Here is a 17,789-nt window from a genome sequence, read left to right as displayed (position 1 = left end):
TGCCTCGCGCTGACAAAGGCTAGGGCAAGAGTGGAACCCACCTAAGGCGGAGGAGTCCAGGCGGGCCCTAGATCCTCTCCAGGACAAAGACCTCTGGGGCTAACTCCACACTCGCATTTCTGTTTGCTTCTCTCCAGGACCACACCCCCGGGAGAGCCCCAGCGATGGAACCAAAGCCGCAGACATCCCTAGAAGCAGTAGATATGCCTTGATACAGCCAGCTAACCTGGTAACTGCTACCCCCAGCATAAGCCAAACGCCTTGCTGACCCTCGAAAAGAGATGAGCCTCCAAAAACGAGGTTCATGTTGACAGGTGAGTTGCCCTGCGGTATCGTCTCCCAATTGGTCCACACAGGACTTCAAGGGAGAAGTGATTCATTTCAGTCAAACATGTGCGCCCATCCCGTCTTATGAAGCCCAGCAGTGGTGCCATCCGTCAAACGGCTAACGTCTCTCTAGAAGAACACTGCCCGATAGAGCTTGCTGCACTGATGCGAACCGCTACTGGGTATTTGAACTGTGGCTCATGCGACTAAGGACTTGAATTTTTAGTTCATTGACTTTTGATTAACTTAGATAGGCACATGTGGCTAGTGGTCACTGTGGACCATGTAGATCGAGAACTCCAAGTAAAAATAAGCAGGGGCCAGATCGCATCTTCCAAAGATGCCAGGAAAAAAAAAAAAAAAATGTCATGGAATTCTATTTCTCTGCTGTGAGGAAGTTGACTCTTAATAGTCCAGCAACTGTTCAAGCTCATTTCCAGCACCGAACTCTTCTATGGTCACTGCCACATCTCCACATCAACGTGCCTCCAAAACATCCCAGTTCGGAAGGCCCTCAGAGACCCCAGCCCAACCAGTCATCCACTGTGGGCCCTACTTCTCCACAAAGGCCCCGCAGATTTCACCCAGCAGCCCCCAGCAGCAGTGAAAGTCAGCCTCAGAAGGAGTCGTCCATCCTCAAGTCCAAGGACACTGTTCTGAAGGGGAGTCAAGGATGCTCAAAATAATAAAGGAATTTTGCAGCATGCTTTACCTTGTATGCAGTCCCTTCACGCGCGCTGTCTCGCTGAACCCTCACAGTGACCTCACCATGTAAGTATGAAGTCAACACATTGACTTTACAGAGGTTAAGTGACTCAAGCAAAGCAATATGCCTTGTGTCTAGGAACCATTCACCCTAACTCAATGTATCTTCCAAGGAGTGACAAAAGACAACTGAGAGAAGTAAAAGTCAGGGTTGGGAAGGGGGCAGGCACAGAAGGGTAATTAGAGCAGAGCACAAAGGCAGATCAGCTAGTAACCTGAGAAGTCAATCTATTTCCATCTCCCTCTTTTAAACAGAAACACATTCAGTTCCAAAGAGTTAAGCACCTCAGACTAGAGCCAATTAAAGTGAGACTATGCTCTCAAATAGTGGTTCTCCAAGTGTGGTCCCTGGACCAGCAGGCCCAGCATCATTTGGAAACTATTTAGAAATGTATATTCTCGGGCCCCTCCAAGAGCTAACTGAAACAAAACCTGGGCGAGAGGGGTGCTCACGTTCTGTTCTGTTAAAACACGGGCCCTCTCGGTGATTCTGATGTCCACCACATTTGAAAACCACTGTTCTAACCACTGCCCCAGAACTGTACATCTGAGGTTCATTCCCTTTCCTCTGGGAAACTGACAACTTGGTCATCGAGGGAAAAGAAAGGGAGCTACCTGTGGTGAAGTTTGGGACCCATCCCGGTGACATTAGCCCTGACTTACTGTACCGAGGGTGACAAGCATGGGTAAACTCTGAAAGAGCTCCCAGAGCACACAGACCTCCTCTTTGGACAGAGAGGAAACCGTTCTTTCCTCAGAAAATCCTGGGTGATCGGTGGGGAGGAAGGTCTATTTTATAGCTAAGACTAGCTTGTGGACAGAACGTCCTAACTGTGAAAAGCTAGGTTTCTATTAGAACCGGAATTCGTGTTTCTCGGAGAAAGGACATCTATGAGAATACACATTCCGAAAACCATTGGTCTCTGTTATTTTAGTAATAATTATTATTATTATATTATAGCAGGTATTTACTGGGTACTTTCAATATGTCCAGCACTGTACATATGCACTGCTCCTTTTCACCCTCATGCAATTCCGAGAGCTGAGAACTATTACCGTCTTCATTTCATCCATGATGCTTCGGCAGGTCAAATTACCTGAGATTATACAGGAAGGAGGCAGAAGGGCCAGGAAGCAAACCAGGTCCACTGTTCCTAAACAACCTGGAATACTACCTCCTTTCTCGCTTTAACACACATACTCTCATTTTAAAGCTATCTAACTTTCTTCATACTCTGTATGTTATTGAGTCTTGAGTACTGCATTTTTATTATTTTTTTAAGCTATTACACCATGTGCAGTTGCAAAACAGCCCTCAACCACACTCAGTTTACCGACGAGGATGACCCACACTAAAGAATTCATGGCAATACAGATACCCACAAACTGCATCAAAGGCAAGAACTGTTTTTATTCCCATCCTGTGTGGGCAACCTGCCCAGGGAAGCCTTGACCCCCTCCATCCAAGTGAGCCCTCTCTGTTCAGTGCTCCTAGTTGTCTCTTTTACTGCACTTTGCACACAGAAATGTCCACACTACGACCCCACTAAGGGGTGAGCTCTTGAGGGTGGGAACATGCCCGAGTCAGCTGTATGCTTTGAGAGCACTAAAAACATGATCAACACCTAAGAGATGCTTTTTAAGATCGGAAGCCAGACATACAAATTCTTAAAAGAGGGCAAAAATGAACTACAGTTTGAACACAAAATGTAAAATTATGGGGGCGCCTGGGGGGGGTGCACTCCATTGAGCATTCTTGGTTTCAGGTTAGGTCATGATCTCAGAGTCATGAGAAGGAGCCCCATGTTAGGTTCCTCGCTCAGCACAGAGACTGCTTAAGTTTCCTCTCCTTCTGCCCCTCCCAGCCACACACTCTCTCTCTTTAAAGTAAATAAATAAATCTTAAAAAAAAAAAAAATGGAAAACTGGGACATCTGGGTGGCTCAGTTGGTTAAGCATCTGCCTTCCACTCAGGTCATGATCCCAGGGGATCAAGTTCTGCATTGGGTTCCCTGCTAAGCGGGGAGCCTGCTTCTCCATTTGCCTGCCCCTCCCCCACTTGTGTTTTTTCTCTCTCTCTCTCTCTGAGCAAATAAATAAATAAAATCTTTTTAAAAATGTAAAACTATGAAACTTTAAAAGCAAACACAGGAGACAATTTTGGGGACGTAGGCCTATGCCAAAGCATTCTTAGATGTGATACCAAAAGCCCAATGCATAAAGGGTGGGGGAGGGGGGACCAATAAACTGGACTTCATCAAAATTCAAAACCTTTGCCCTGCAAAAGATCCAGTTAAAAAGATAAAAAGGCAAACTACATACTGGAAGAAAATATATGCAAGACATATATCTGACAAAGGACACATATTTAGAATATAAGAAATCTCAGAGTTAAGAGTAATAAAAAACCCAGTCCATTTAGAACATGGGACACTAGCAGACATTTCACCAAAGGGGACATACAGATGGCAAACATGAAAAGATGCTCAACATCATTAGCCATTAGGGTATGCAAATTAAAACCAGGCTGAGACTAGAACACCTATTGGGACAGCTAAAATAATAAACAAATGCAGGTGAGGATGCAGAGAAAAACCAGATCTCTCCTACGTGGCTGATGAGAATGTAAAATTGTACAGCCACTCCAGAACACAGCTTGGCAATTTCTTAAAAAAAAAAAAAAAAAAGAGCATACAACTACCACTCAAAATCCAGCAACAACACTCCTGGGCATTTATCCTGGAGAAGTGAAAACACATCTATGCAAAACCCTGTGCACAGATGGTCCCAACAACTTTAATTTTAAGAACCCAAAACTGGAAACCCCCAAGTGTTCTTCAGGAGGTGAATGGTTAAACAAGCTGTGGTATATCCATACCATGGACTACTACTCAGTGATAAAAAAGAGCAGACTGTTGATAATGTGACAGCCTGGATGGATCTCATGGGTATCACGCTGAGTGAAAAAGCGAGTCCGAAAAGGTCACATACCACATGATTTCATTTCTGTAACATTCTCAAAATGACAGAGAGGGAGAAGAGATTTAGTTGTTACTAGGGTTTACAGCTATGTGCCGGGAGGGGCGAGTAGACATGACTGTGAAGGGTGGCATAAGGGTCATCCTTGAGCTGATGGAATAGTTCTATAGCTTGACTGTGATGGTGGTTACCGGAATCCACCAGTGTGGAAAAAATGCAAAGAAGTACATATATACAAACACAGATGCGTGCCTGGAGAACCAGTGAAATCTGACATGTAGCGATGTCGGCTTCCTGGTTCTACTGTACTTTGGTTATGTAAGATGTTACCAATGGGGGAAAATGGGTGAAGAGTACACAGGACCTCTCTACTATTTTTGCAACTTCTCATAAAGCTATAATCATTTCAAAATAAAAAGTTTTTTTAAAAGGGAACTACAGGCTTTTTACTTAAAACAAAACTAACGAAAAAGAGGTATATACAGCTGCACTACTGGTCAGTGAGATCCCAAACACAGATTTAAAGGCACATAGTAGGTCTGTGTGATTTTTTTTTTTTTTAAAGTTAAATCTGATTCTCCAGAGTCTTGACAGGAATACATTTCCAAACATCTTACAGCTACTTCCCCATCCCCCTCATAAAATGAAAAATAAAAAAAAAAGTCCTGATGTGTGAACCCCTTTGGGAATCCAGGAGTCCTATCCTAAGTGCCTGGAATGAATAGACCCTGTTTCACAAGAACAGAGGTCAAGGGCCTCACAATTTAGAGAACAGGCAACGAGCCACACACAAGCCCAGGCGTGGCTTCCTTCAGCAAAAGTAGTGTATGGACCCACCCACAATGGCCAAGCTTTAAATGATGCCTTTCTTCCAAAACAAAACAGTCAAACCAACAAAATAATTTTTTTTTAAATCGTTAAGCAAACAAACAAAAACCTCAACAACCTCAGACTGTTTCCAACAAACCTTATAATCAAATATGTCCTCTGAGTTGACCTCCAACTTACCCCTTGCTTTTCAAGTATTCCATTGCCTAGGAATTCTGGGACACAAGAGCCTACGAAAATTAATGAAAAAATAGGAGGAGAAAAATTATTCAAAACGCTAGAGATTTTCTGACCTGAGCTGTTTCCATATGCATTTGAAATGCAGATAACCACAGGAGGGTGAGGGGTTGGTGGGGGGATGCTACTTTGGGAGAATTTTGCATATCAGAACTACTAAAGGGGGGGCGCCTGGGTGGCTCAGTGGGTTAAAGCCTCTGCCTTCAGCTCAGGTCATGAGCCCAGGGTCCTGGCATCGGGCTCTCTGCTCAGCAGGGAGCCTGCTTCCTCCTCTCCCTCTGCCTGCCTCTCTGCCTCCTTGGGATTTCTGTCTGTCAAATAAACAAATAAATTAAAAAAAAAAAAAAAAGAACTACTAAAGGGTCTTACAAAGTTATTTCCTTTTACTTTATAGGCCTGGAAAATCTTTCAGATTTTTACAGTTTTCACTAGCAATTCCCTTGTTTCAGAAGTCATTAATTATTATTTGTTTAAAAGCCTTATGTTATACAGTACTTAATCATTTTCAAAGTAGTTTCACAAATTACTATGAAGAAAAACAGCCCTGGTACCTAGGGGCTGCACTTTTCCTTGCAACTCTCACCCCCCAGGCTGCCTTCTAATTTCAGTTAGTTCGGACATCTTTCCCCCAGGCCCTGGGTCTGCTCTTCTCCACAGGGGGAGACTTCAAAACAAAACAAAAAAACCCACATCTCTACCAAGCCTCCAGACTCACTGGCCAAGGGCAGACACTCTCAAGTCTAATCAGCAGAGTGCCTTCCCATAAAATTACTTACATTTCTACATTCATGTGCTGTTCTCAACAATAGCACTCTGAAATCTCATTTGAACTGAAAGTCCTCCATTTGCTTCCATGAAAAGATGTATTTTTAAATGCTTTGATCTCCACATGCCCTTCTGTACATTAGTGTTCTTCACCTTCCACCAACAGCACAGAACCTATAAGACCAAGACTTCTATGCATTTTAAAAAGAAGAGGGAGGATGAATTAAAAGCGTGGCACCTTCTCTCCCTCCTTTCCATTTGCAGAGCTTGGGTTTCCTTATAATCCTGAGAAATGTATTTCACAAAAGTCAAACTATACCTATCCTAAAACTAAATATCTCCCAGAGCCCACCAGCGAGACTAGAGGCATCTCTAAAACTTCTACTCTATGTCTTCCTCCTTTTCATTATGGTCAAATCAGTGGTTTCCAACACTTTACTCCTTGGCAAAAACAGTTCAAAGTGTATTCAACTACTGTTCCCACACAATTTCCATAAAGATGTTCATGGTAGATGCACGAACATGCTCAGAACACAAACCGGGGAAATAAATTTCAAATTGGTCTAGATTCTTCAAGAACTTGCAACCTAGGGAACCCCCTTAATCCCTACCCTAGGTCTGCCATCTACCGGGAGCTACTAGGGTCCAGCAGCGGTGGGCTGCCAGGAGTGGTCGGCAGCCAGGGGAAATATTAAGTCAGTTTGGCAGGGACCCACAGGCCCTGCAGAGAGCAGTAATTGTTCAACATCTCAAGTCTTGACTTTTCACTTCCCGAAAAGGAAGGAAGTTTTTTGGGATAGCAGCTATTAATATCCCTCTATTTACTCGCTCATGGCAAGTAACGCTGTCTGGGGTAGTCCAAAGCATCTTTGGAGATCATAATTGGCTCTCGTGACCTCCTACGTCCGCTACCAACCAACGGCTTTATAAGCAGTACAAAAACTCGATTCTCACAATATGCCCTGAAAGAAGGAAATGGGCAACCATGTCGGCACTTGATCGGGACAGAGCAAAGCAGTTGAGAGACCAAGGGCATAAAACATTCAGTCCCAACCGCGAAAGCCACGGGAACAGGGTGCCCCTCTACCGAAGCCCCCTGTCCAGGTGATCCGTACGGTAGCCGAGCATTTTCCAAAGCACTGCCACTTGAAGACAGGACACCAACACCCAAGCCCAAATGGCAAACCCTTCAAACAAAAATGGAAAGGGAAAGTCTTCCCAGCCACCAATCAAGCCACTACAGAGCAGGGCGTGGCGCGGCGCGGGAGCTGCGGGTAGGGAGCCGGGATTCCCAGCCTGGCCTCCTAATGAGGAAAATTTGGAAACGTCGTGGCGAGCTCAGAGCAGGAGGCAGAGGCCCTCGAGGTGGGTGCGCGCGCGGCGTCGTGGGTTCCGCCGCCTCTTGCTCCAGCCCTGCAGCCTACCGGGCACGTTCGGCCCTGTCCCGGCGCAGGGCCCCCGGCTCCGCAGGGCTGTCAAGGGCCGACGTGCCAATCTCCCTCCTGCCACAAATGTCACATTCCAAGAAAAACCAGTTCCACTTGGAAAGTTTAATTTTTCCCCCTAGAAACCAGATTCTTTAAAGGCGGCACTAACAGCGAGGGAGAGCGAAGTCTAACTCCCCAGTTTCTAAGAAACTTGTCCGGGGAGAACAAAGGAGCAGCAGCGAACGCGATCCGAGCCCCCCGGTCTGGAGCGCGAGCCCCTGGCCGCCCCCACCCGCCAGAGCCGACACTTCCCCGCGGGGCAGGAAGGGTCTGGCCCGGGCGCCGCATCCCGTCCCCTCGCGCGGAGGGCAGCGGCCACCGGCGCCCCGCTTCCGCCCCCTCCCTCGGCCGCCGAGAGACCCGCGCGCGGGCGCGTCCCGGAGAGTGCAGGCATGTGGCAGCCCCCTCCGGAAAGGCCAGCCCCGCGTCGGGGCCGCGCCCGCACCCCGGGACCCTGGCCCAGCCGGCCCCCCCAACTTCCAGGCTCGGATGGGGCGCGGGGCGGGGCGGCGCGGCGATCCGACCCGCCGCACCGGGGGCCTACAGCGTGGCGCGGGAACAGAGTTCCGCTGCTTCTTCTTTTTTTTAAACCAGTCTGGGTAAGGGAAAGCAAGATTGCGGCGGCTGACATTCCCGGCCACCCGCGCCGAATCGGCTGCCCAAGCCGCTGGGGAGCCTGGCCGATCTCCGCCCCGGGTCCCCCGAGGAGGAGCCCCGTGCCGGGAGCAGCAAGGGGGTGGGGGAGCACCGGTCGGCTGGGTCCCTCGCGTGGGAGCCTCGGAGGCGCCCTCCCCGCACCCTGAGCGGGGACTGGTTACCTTTCACCGCAGACTCACAAGTTTCCCGGCGCAACTTTGCCTTCCACATGAGGCGACCATGGCTGGCTCAGTGGCGCGGCTGGGGGAGGCGGCCGCCGGGCAGAGTGCTGGGCATGGCGTGGGGCAGCGCAGGGAAGCGGCGCCCGACAGTCAGCCCCATTCACACAGGAAGGAGAGAAATGCCAGGGCTTCACCTCCAGCCGCGAAGCCGCCCGCCGCCGCTGGGTCCTAGAGCGTCCCGCGCGCTCCACCGCCGCCCGCGCTCCCCGCTCCCGGCTCCCCGCTCCCCGCGCTCGAGCCGGGGAGGGTCGTCGGGCTCGTCACGGTAACCCTACACTCCACCCCCGCCGCGGCGCCGGGCCGCTGGGCCCTAGAGCCCGCCTGCCGCCGCTCGCCTCCCCTCCCGGGCCGGGACCTCGCCTGCTGAAATTGCCCGGAGCTCAAGCTGACGTGTCTCCCCGAGAGTTTAGGAGGGCGACAGCCTCCGCCGTTTTGTTCCCTCCCTGCCGAGTCTTAATTAATGTCAGACTCAACAATTCTCCTTCCTTCGAGTTTCTCTTCCTTCCCAGCAGGCCCACTCCGGCAGAAATCAGTTTCCCGGTCTGCCCTCAGTGTCCCTATTAGAGTATGTTCAGGAATTTTTTTTTTTTTTTAAGTGGAATTTCCAGGTGAAAAGCGGTCAGGCTTCTCTTTGCATTCCTCAGGCCCTAGTTCGCACACTGGGATTGGGTGCCGAGCTGCTAAGTTCGACTCTGCTGTCAAGAGTCGACAATCCGGCTGTTATTAAGAAACACTACTACCCATCCCATTATACTCAATTATACTGTGCATACCTCTGGAGCCTTGATCTGGAAACCTGGAACAGGCAAGCATAGCCCTCCTCCCTAGCTTTCAGGGACCTGCTCTGCTGCTGCCAGGTTGAGAGACCAGGGAGTAGAATAGTTGCTGCAGAAGACGTTAAAAGGACAGTCTGTGCACAGCACACCTCTTATCTTGTGCTCCTCTCCTCTCTTTGTCTTCTCACCAGACCAGGATTTCTTCTGGGATTCCTGCCTGGACTGTAGCAATTACCCAATTAGTCTGCCAGTGCTTGTACCCTTATGCTCAATTCTGGTGGACTGTGTATCCAGATTTCAGTCAGCTCTTCTGATTCATCTGATGGCTCAGTGAGTCTGCTCTCAAGATAAAACCCAAATGCAGTAATGTAGCAATCATGTATCAAATACCTACTCCATTTAAAGTCAGCAGCATTAGGACTTGATAGCGCATCAAAGAAAGAAAAGAAGCAGCAGCTCACCAGCCTTGCTAGGGTTTATTCAAGTGGACAAGATATGCAACCAGAAAACAGGAAAGTGCTGGTGATGCCTGAAGAATGCGGAGTAAAGGACTGACTCCATGCAGAAAAAAGGGGAGGCTTTTTTTTTTCTAAAGATTTTATTTATTTGACAGACAGAGATCACAATTAGGCAGAGAGGCAGGCAGAGAGAGAGGAGGAAGCAGGCTCCCCGCAGAGCAGAGAGCCCCATGTGGGGCTTGATCCCAGGAGGCTGGGATCATGACCTGAGCCGAAGGCAGAGGCTTTAACCCACTGAGCCACCCAGGCGCCCAAAAAAGGGGAGGCTTGAAGAGTAGGTAGCATTTGTAGGAAATGAGTCTAGAGTGGGGAAAAGACAATGGATAGGAAAAGGAGGGAAAGAAGGAAGGAAATGAACATTTATTAACTGCTCCCATTAGATAACACACTATATCCTAGGAGGCAAAAAGTTTAATAGTTATAAGCATCCACTGCGGGGCACCTGGGTGGCTCAGTGGGTTAAAGCCTCTGCCTTCAGCTCAGGTGATGATCTCAGGGTCCTGGGATCGAGCCCCGCATCGGGCTCTCTGCTCAGCAGGGAGCCTGCTTCCCTTCCTCTCTCTCTCTCTTGCCTGCCTCTCTGCCTACTTGTGATCTCTGTCTGCCAAATAAATAAATAAAATATTTTTTAAAAAAATAAGCATCCACTGCAACAAAACAGGTGTAAGTTGAGTGACAGCCCACTCACTGTATGACCTTGGGAAAGTCACCAGACTTCAGTTTCATTTCATTTTCAAGGTGACGGAAATAGCCATGGAGTAGAGGTTGTAAGGTTGGAATGAAGTAACAAATAAAATACTTAGCATAGTGCATGTAAGCGCTGAACGTATATTTGCTATTATTATTTCAATCAACCCTTCAATAGCCCTGTGAAATAGGGAGCTGATCTGGGAAATGGTCCAGGAAGCAATGACATGTGAGTCCAGGCAAAGGTGATGGGAAAGGAAGAGCGAGATAATATCCAGATACCGAATCTTTGAAGATACCAAGTCCAAGTACAGTGAAGATACCAAATCTTGAGGCAAGAATTTTGGACTTTTTCCAGTGACTTAGATAGAAGGAAGAACAAGGTAATCAAGTTAAGCCAGTTTTGAGCCTGGGCCATAGGAAGAATGGACCATTCCTGGAAGGATGGGTCACTGGACCAATGCTGGGAGAAGCTGAGTGAAGAGGAAGGACTGGTTTGAGAAAGATGTTGAAAGACTTTACCATCCTCTGGGCAAGAGGAAAGAAGGAACAAGAACTGGGGTAAGAAGCAGAAAACAGAGGTGTAGAGAAAAATATAAATGAAGCCATGAATATCGATTTACTTGGAGAATGCCCAGGACAACAAAAGTAATAAACAGGGAAAGGAGGAGGAAGAAGAGGGCAGACTGGAGAAGGAGAAGAGTGGGAAGGTTTAAAATCACAGAAGCCAGAGGAAGTTGGAGAGGGTCCCTCTAGCAAGAGCTCGGGATTCCCAGACTTCCCATGAAGTGGTGGGTCCTGCTTGTGGGCCCCACAGTCAGCTGACCACAGCAGGTGGACCTAGCCTGAGCTCTTCAAACTGAATACAAAGGAATAATACAAAGGCCAAATACATGGCAGGTCAATTTTTCCCCTCCATGACCTGGGTTTCCTCAACTACTAATAATCACCACAGCAAATATAGAAAACAAATAATCTTCCACATCAACTATATCGGAAAAAATATATAGCTGGGAATCTGTTGTTCAAGAACTAAAGCCTGAGAAAAAGGCTTCAGATTTGACCAGCAGCAGATCATTAATACCATCTTACAGTATATTTGGTTGCAGACTGCAACACGTGGCTGGGGCTAAACAGAAACAAGGTGTGTCGACAACCGAACCTGAACTCAGCTTTACTAGCGGTAAGGTAGCTCACCAGACAGCATCTGTGTTGTCTTTGGGTCTAGATACTCACTCTAAAGGTCAGCATTCTTTCTACAGTGACCTGGTTGTCTTTTACTCACTCCCAGGAAAGCCAAGAAGGTGATGGAACAATTCCAGCCCTCTTCGGGACAATGCAAAGAACAGCCTTTAACTCCAAACAGGGCACATACTAGGATGCTCCAGACCAGATGACAGAGGCATCCAGGTAGAGGAGAATGCACATGGTCTTTAGAGTCAGTCCTGAGTTCTAGTCCTGGGTCCACCTGTTTCCAGCTATGAAGAGTACCATAACATGAGCCTCAGCCTCCTCCTCTGGAAAATGGGAATAACTGCACTTACCTCATTGGCTTATTGTGAGGGTTAAATTTAGATACTACGGATCAAGCGCTAGACACACAATAGAAATCCAGTAAAAGAAACCCTTCTCTTCTCCTCCAGTGATTTGAAACACCAAGGAATTGAAATTCTCTATTAAAATGCAAACCTCTTTTCCCCTCACTCTTCTTCTCTGCACCCTCCAAACACACCCCTTCAAGTCCTTGTCAACTACTGCATGAACTAGGATGGGCCCTAAGAATGGGCCTGAGCTTGCCAGGAGGGAAATAACAGATGGCAAAAAGAGAGTGGTCATGACCACACCAGGGACAGTTCCTGCCAGCATCACCTGAAACGGATCCCACTCCCTTTGGGAGTCGCCAGTCAATGCCTGTTGAGTGAACAAACCAGTGATTGGATGTAGCCAGGCTGTCCTTATCAAAATGCTTGTTTTGCTTCCAGAACACATAAGGAGGTTTTGTTTTTTTTTTAAGATTTTATTTATTTATTTGACAGAGAGAGATCACAAACAGGCAGAGAGGCAGGCGGGGGGGGGGGGGGGGTGGGAAAGCAGACTCCCCGCTGAGCAGGCTCAATCCCAGGACCCTGAGATCACGACCTGAGCCAAAGGCAGCGGCTTAACCCACTGAGCCACCCAGGTGCCCCATAAGGAGATTTTTTTAAGCCCAAGTTCTGTAATGCTTCCCAAAGTGTGATTTATAAACCAGAAATGTACGAGGTTCAATGTCTGATGTCCCCACCTCCAAATTCTAGAGATTCAGGATCTCTAAGGGTGACATCCTAGAAACCGTTCTGACTTCTGGCACACTGCAGTTTGAGGGGCATGAACTACTGTCTCTGACTGGCTCCTTGAGGTCACGGTGCTCTAGTGATTCTCCTTCAGAAGCATTCACTATCTCAGAGCTTAGTATGATAAAGGTCAAGGATGATGGGTGGCATACTAGAAGTTAAAAATAAAGCATTATAGGAGCACAATGGAGTGACTGATACTCTGAAGCAGGCAACTAGCAGGTTCTAAGAAATCCGAGGGCTGAGAGAAGCAGGAGACTACCAGCAAAGACATGGACACGGGAAAGGAAAGCGCACGCTGTCCTGCTTCTCAGCACTGCCTTTGAGCCCCTTCTGCTTTTCGTAAGTGTACAACGATCATGCCCACCACAGGTATGATCATCACCATATTACTGGCAAGACGGTTTTTCCCAAGCTTTTCTTTCAGTTCTCTGTTTTACAGGGACAATGGTTGTGATTTTTGCCTGCTTGTTTCCAAAGACAAAATCACGTTCTCAAATAAGCTTTCTCATGTGGCATGTGCTTCCTCTGACACATGACCTGCCTCCATCTTGCAAGTTGTTGACAGGAGCAAAATTCAGGGAATAGTGGGAGGGCCTCCAGTAGATGGGGGGTGGGTGGCAGGGGATATTGTGTGCAGAGAGGGAGGAGCAAGGGATGAGCCTTTGCTGGGCCAGAGAGACTAAGAATGGAACAGTAAAAAACAAAGAAGAGGAAGATGTCAAGGGCAAGTGGAAATACACGAGGTACAGCACCTCTGGACTTCTGGAAATACTAGGTGCTGCTTTTAAGAGGAATTCACTGTTATATAACAGAATAGGGCATTTGGAAACCCTCCTCCATTTGAAGCTTACCAAGGACTCTCTTGATTATGAAAAAAAAATTCCCAACAAATACCTATTAAGTACCTACTAAGGGCCAGGCTCCGTGCTACCATCCTACACAGGTGTTAGGCTCGTCTATTAAGTTATAGATCTCAGGCCTGTTTGTCTGGAGGTTTTTAACTTCACCACCCGTAACTACACACCAGTCTCTTCTTGCCCGTGGCTTTCTCCTGTGAGTGTGCTACCTAGTACACGCTCAACACCTAATTTGATTTATAGAAAACACAACCAGCAGAGGGTAGACACGATAATGTCCAGGGAGAAGGCATACACACAAAAATGTTAAGGAGGGAGAGTACCGACAATGTCCCGGAACAAACCTGGGGTCAGATCCTGACTCAGTAGCTAGGAATTCTTTACAAAGAGGCTGGCAAGTAGCAGGTATTTAATAAATAATGATCATTTCAATTATTAATTGCTACTCTTACTCTAGAAATCTTGGGAGTATTGAAAGCTCATACTTTTTGGTTGATTCGTTTCTCAAGCTTTCTTAGTAGCCGCACTACTGACATTTTGGACTGAGTGTGTCCCTTGGTAGGGACTGTCCTGGGCACTGGAGGGAGTTTTTAGCAGCACCCAATAGATGCCAGGAGGAACCTCACCCCAAGCAGGGGCAACTAATAATGTCTCCAGATGTTGCCAAATGTCTCCTATGGGGTAAGATTACCCCCCGCTGAGAACCACTGGGTTATAATGAATGGTGCCCGTTTACAGGCTCTGAAGCTTCTGACCATATTGATCATTGTGTTGAGTTGTTGGTGGCTCCAACTGCAGACTAGCAGGAGGAAGCCTCAGTTTTGGTCATCCTGCAGCATATCATGATAAGGTTATTTCTTCCTTTTGCTCTTTTCATGAAAAAAATAATTATTATTATGTTTTTCTCTATTTCCAAGGATGATGTAGACCATTTGGGGTTTTTTTTCCCCCTAAGCTGGAGTCATAATGAGTTTCTAAAACAATGGCAACATAAAATCACTATGAAAAACAAGGATTGTCACAGTAACTGGCAATAGCTCAGGTCAGAATGTTCGTACTTAAGAGCCCTTGTCGCCGCCATTCTGAAAAGGACTTTTGGGTGTTTTATTCTGAAAATATGTTTTTTCTGTTCTTAGCTATAGCAACAGAAAGAAGGAAGGCCCCTCCACAACCTGTACAGAAGTTCTGGTTCTTTCTGGAATATGCACTAACTCTCACCATTCCTAATGGCTCCAGCCACTCCGGATGGCTCAGTTCAGGAGAAAATAAATTATGTTACAGCATAAAGTTTGAGTTGGGGGAAGAGTTCAAATTCACATCTTAACTGATAAGTTGTCCATCCAGAAATGCAGAAGTATTTATTGTGTGTCAGCGATAAAGCCAGTACAATGCTAAGCAAAACAAGTCTTCAGAAAAGTTCAGGGTAGAGGGGGGAATAATTAGAAATAACTAGAAAAAAGTAAGACCAAAAACAGAAGGACTGAATAGAAGGATTCACCAAAAGCACAACAGAGTTTGAAAGAAGGCAGAGCTACGGGGAAAAAATGGCGTATTCATTCAATCGTTCCTTCAAAACATATTATTGATGACATTGACTAATAAGCTACACACTCTGCCAGGTGTGTGAATGCCTTCGAATGGGCTCTGTCTTACTAAATGTACATAAATAAACCTATAATTGCACATTGGTCTATGTGTGATGAACAGGAGCAGGGCACAGTAACAGAGACCAAGGAGGGAGAAGGGGGCTGGAAAGGGAGGGCATCTCCAAGATGGTGCAGGAGAAGGGAGAGCGTCCCAGCTGGGCAAACAGCATGTGCAAAGATTCTGAAGCAGAGAAGAGCTCAGTGAGAGGGAAGAGCTTAAAGGAGACAAAGGGAGGAGAGAGCCTGCAGGGATGGGCCCTGGAAGAGTTCCACGGCAATGTTACCAGTCTCCTCTACCCAGTGTCTGCGAACGGTCCCTTTCCAGTCAACCTTTATGAGGTAAGGTGTATACAAGAGGAATTTCAGATTAAGTGAGAGAGATAAGGAACATCAGAAAATGAACAACTTGGGATAAACAATAACAAGAGGACCAAATGGAAGCAACCTGAAAGCCATCTCTCCAGAGGCTTCCAATGAGTCCTACTGACAATGAGGAAAAACCCCAGATCCTCAGCACCAATGGGGCAGTGGTTCTGAAACTTTACCTGCATCATAGTCACCTGAACAGTTTGTTAAAACAGAGAGCAGTCAGGGGTGTACCCCCCTCCAAGATATTCTGATTCAGGGGGTCAGGGTGGGGCCCAGAATTGCATTTTTAACAAGTTCCCGGATAGGCTGATGCAACTGGTCCATGGGCTACACTTTGAGAACCTCTGGTACAAGTCATTTGGGGACCTACATTTCCATGTACTCCAAATCCCAGCCTAAATGAAGGAACAGATCTCTTGCTTATTGTAGAAGAATGATCAGAACCCAGTGTTCTGTCTTGAACCAGCATGCACAGACTGATGTCTCTTCTGTGTCTGGTGATTTCGTGCATGATCTCATTTTATCGGTACCCAACGCTCTGCACAGCAGGTGCTATCATCCATGTTTTACACATGAGATAAAGAGACAAGGTAAGATTAGGCGAATTTCCAGAGATCACGCAATACACAAGTGACAGACTCGGGATTTGAGCCTGTGTTCAGAGCGGAGCTGTGTTGCTTCCCAAGCAGGCAGCTCTTCCTCTCCTTCCTCCCGGAGAGATGCCTGTCCGTCCTCCAGGCCTCACCGCACCACTAGAAAGCACCATGTGGCCTGCCCCTACTACCATTAGTGATGAATCTAGGTGGTCTCCGTTGACTCCTGGGGGCTGCTAGCGTTTTGACCTTGTTACTAAGTTCTTTGCTTTCCGTATAGGAAGGAGCAAGATCTATGAACTAGACACGTGACAGACCAGAGGTCGTTTTCCGTCTGTGGCACTCAGTACGGAGTTGTAAGTATTCTAAAACACAAGCTGAGCAGTCAGATGGGCCTGGGACCAACCTCCCCTCTGTCACTTATTGGTTACATGACTGGTTATGTGACCTGACTTTATTAAAGTTCAGTTTTTCTTCTTTTAATAATTAGTAATTACAAGTAGCATCCACCTTAAGGTGTTGTGAGAAATGCATGAGTCAGTTTCATGTAAAGTATGAAGCTCTTCGCGTGGTGCTTAGCAAGCAACAAACACTCTGTAATTATTAGCTATTATTACTACCCTGTTACGCATTTTCTTTCAAAATATGGTCATTGTAAGAGGAGATTTAATTGTTGCTGTGCTAGATACACGGTTTCTTTTTGTTTACATTTCTCGAGTGTGGGACTATTTCATTGGTAGATCCAGGAAATATGAGCGACTGCATCGTGATTTGAGCTCCTCCTCTCCCCAATTAAGAAAAAACATCCCCATATACCCTTATAGACAAAACAGGGGGAAAATGGATTTGATATTTTGGGTAAATTTAAAATATTAAGAAACCATTGCCAATGAGTATGGATTGGTGGAGTGACAGTAACTTGGACGGGAGTCTGAGATCAAGGGGTCTGATGATCCCACTATGCCCAGTATTGGTCAAGCTGTGTGTGAGGCCACGTGCTCAGTTCTTGAAGGCAGGTTAAAGGGAAATCTTCCTCACCTAGAGAGCACTCTGCAGGTGTGAAGCAGGATGGAATGGAGAAAGCAGAACGTGTTAAGAAAGGTCCATTTGTGTGGACAAGATTAAGATAGAATTCGATAGCTATCTTCAAATATTTTGGTAGCTTTCAGAAAGAAAGGAAGAACAGACTCATTCTCTATTTGCCATACAACACTCTAGAGCATTGTTTTTTAAATGGTAGTTGGCAACCCATTAGTAGAAATCAATGCAACAGGCTAAGGAGCATTTTAAATAAGTAAAAGAGAACATAATGGAAAATACCAGATGCAGCCAATCTAATAAGGATAATTACTATCCCATATACCTTCTGTCTTAGTTATATTTATGTTAAAATTTGTATGCATATGTCTCAATGTAAAATGTATCCTGATGTTGGGTCACAGAAGAAAAAATGTTGAAAGCTCTAGAAGACAAAACACAGACCACTGGGTGCAAGAAACAGGAAGTCGAGTTTTCATTGCCTTGCTACAAAGAAACTGTTATAATAATGGTCCCTGCTTAGCAACACCAGGCTTACTCAGGAGGGGGGAACCCGCCCAACATATACATCACCCCTCCTGTGATGCTCTAGCACAGGCTGAGTGCTGACGCCCAACAGGAGGAGGGCACTGAGTGTCCACTCCTAGGAGGACACGGAGATGTTCTGACTCCCCAAAAGAGAAAAGATCAGACCTGAGAGTCTGGT

The 17,789-nt window shown here is 46.7% G+C and overlaps 1 protein-coding gene across 5 annotated transcripts in view; it reads right to left on the bottom strand.

The window, feature by feature from the left end:
• The window catches only part of AMOTL1 (angiomotin like 1), a 112,678-nt gene that overhangs the window by 82,560 nt on the left and 12,329 nt on the right, over positions 1-17,789 (bottom strand). Inside the window, exon 1 of one of the 5 annotated variants that reach the window (XM_059413021.1) lies at positions 8,207-8,540. The exons of 1 other annotated variant lie outside the window; for it this stretch is intronic. In XM_059413021.1, coding sequence (XP_059269004.1) covers positions 8,207-8,255 — 49 coding nt within the window. In that variant the 5' untranslated portion in view covers positions 8,256-8,540. Of the gene's footprint in view, positions 1-8,206; positions 8,541-17,789 lie in introns of those variants that run through there. 3 more of the 5 variants (XM_059413029.1, XM_059413037.1, XM_059413047.1) reach the window with 3 other exon arrangements.

Source organism: Mustela nigripes, chromosome 1, assembly GCF_022355385.1.
Source record: "Mustela nigripes isolate SB6536 chromosome 1, MUSNIG.SB6536, whole genome shotgun sequence".
Classification (NCBI taxonomy): Eukaryota; Metazoa; Chordata; class Mammalia; order Carnivora; family Mustelidae; genus Mustela; species Mustela nigripes.
Note: the sequence above shows the minus strand (reverse complement) of the source record. Positions and strands in the feature narration are given on the sequence as shown.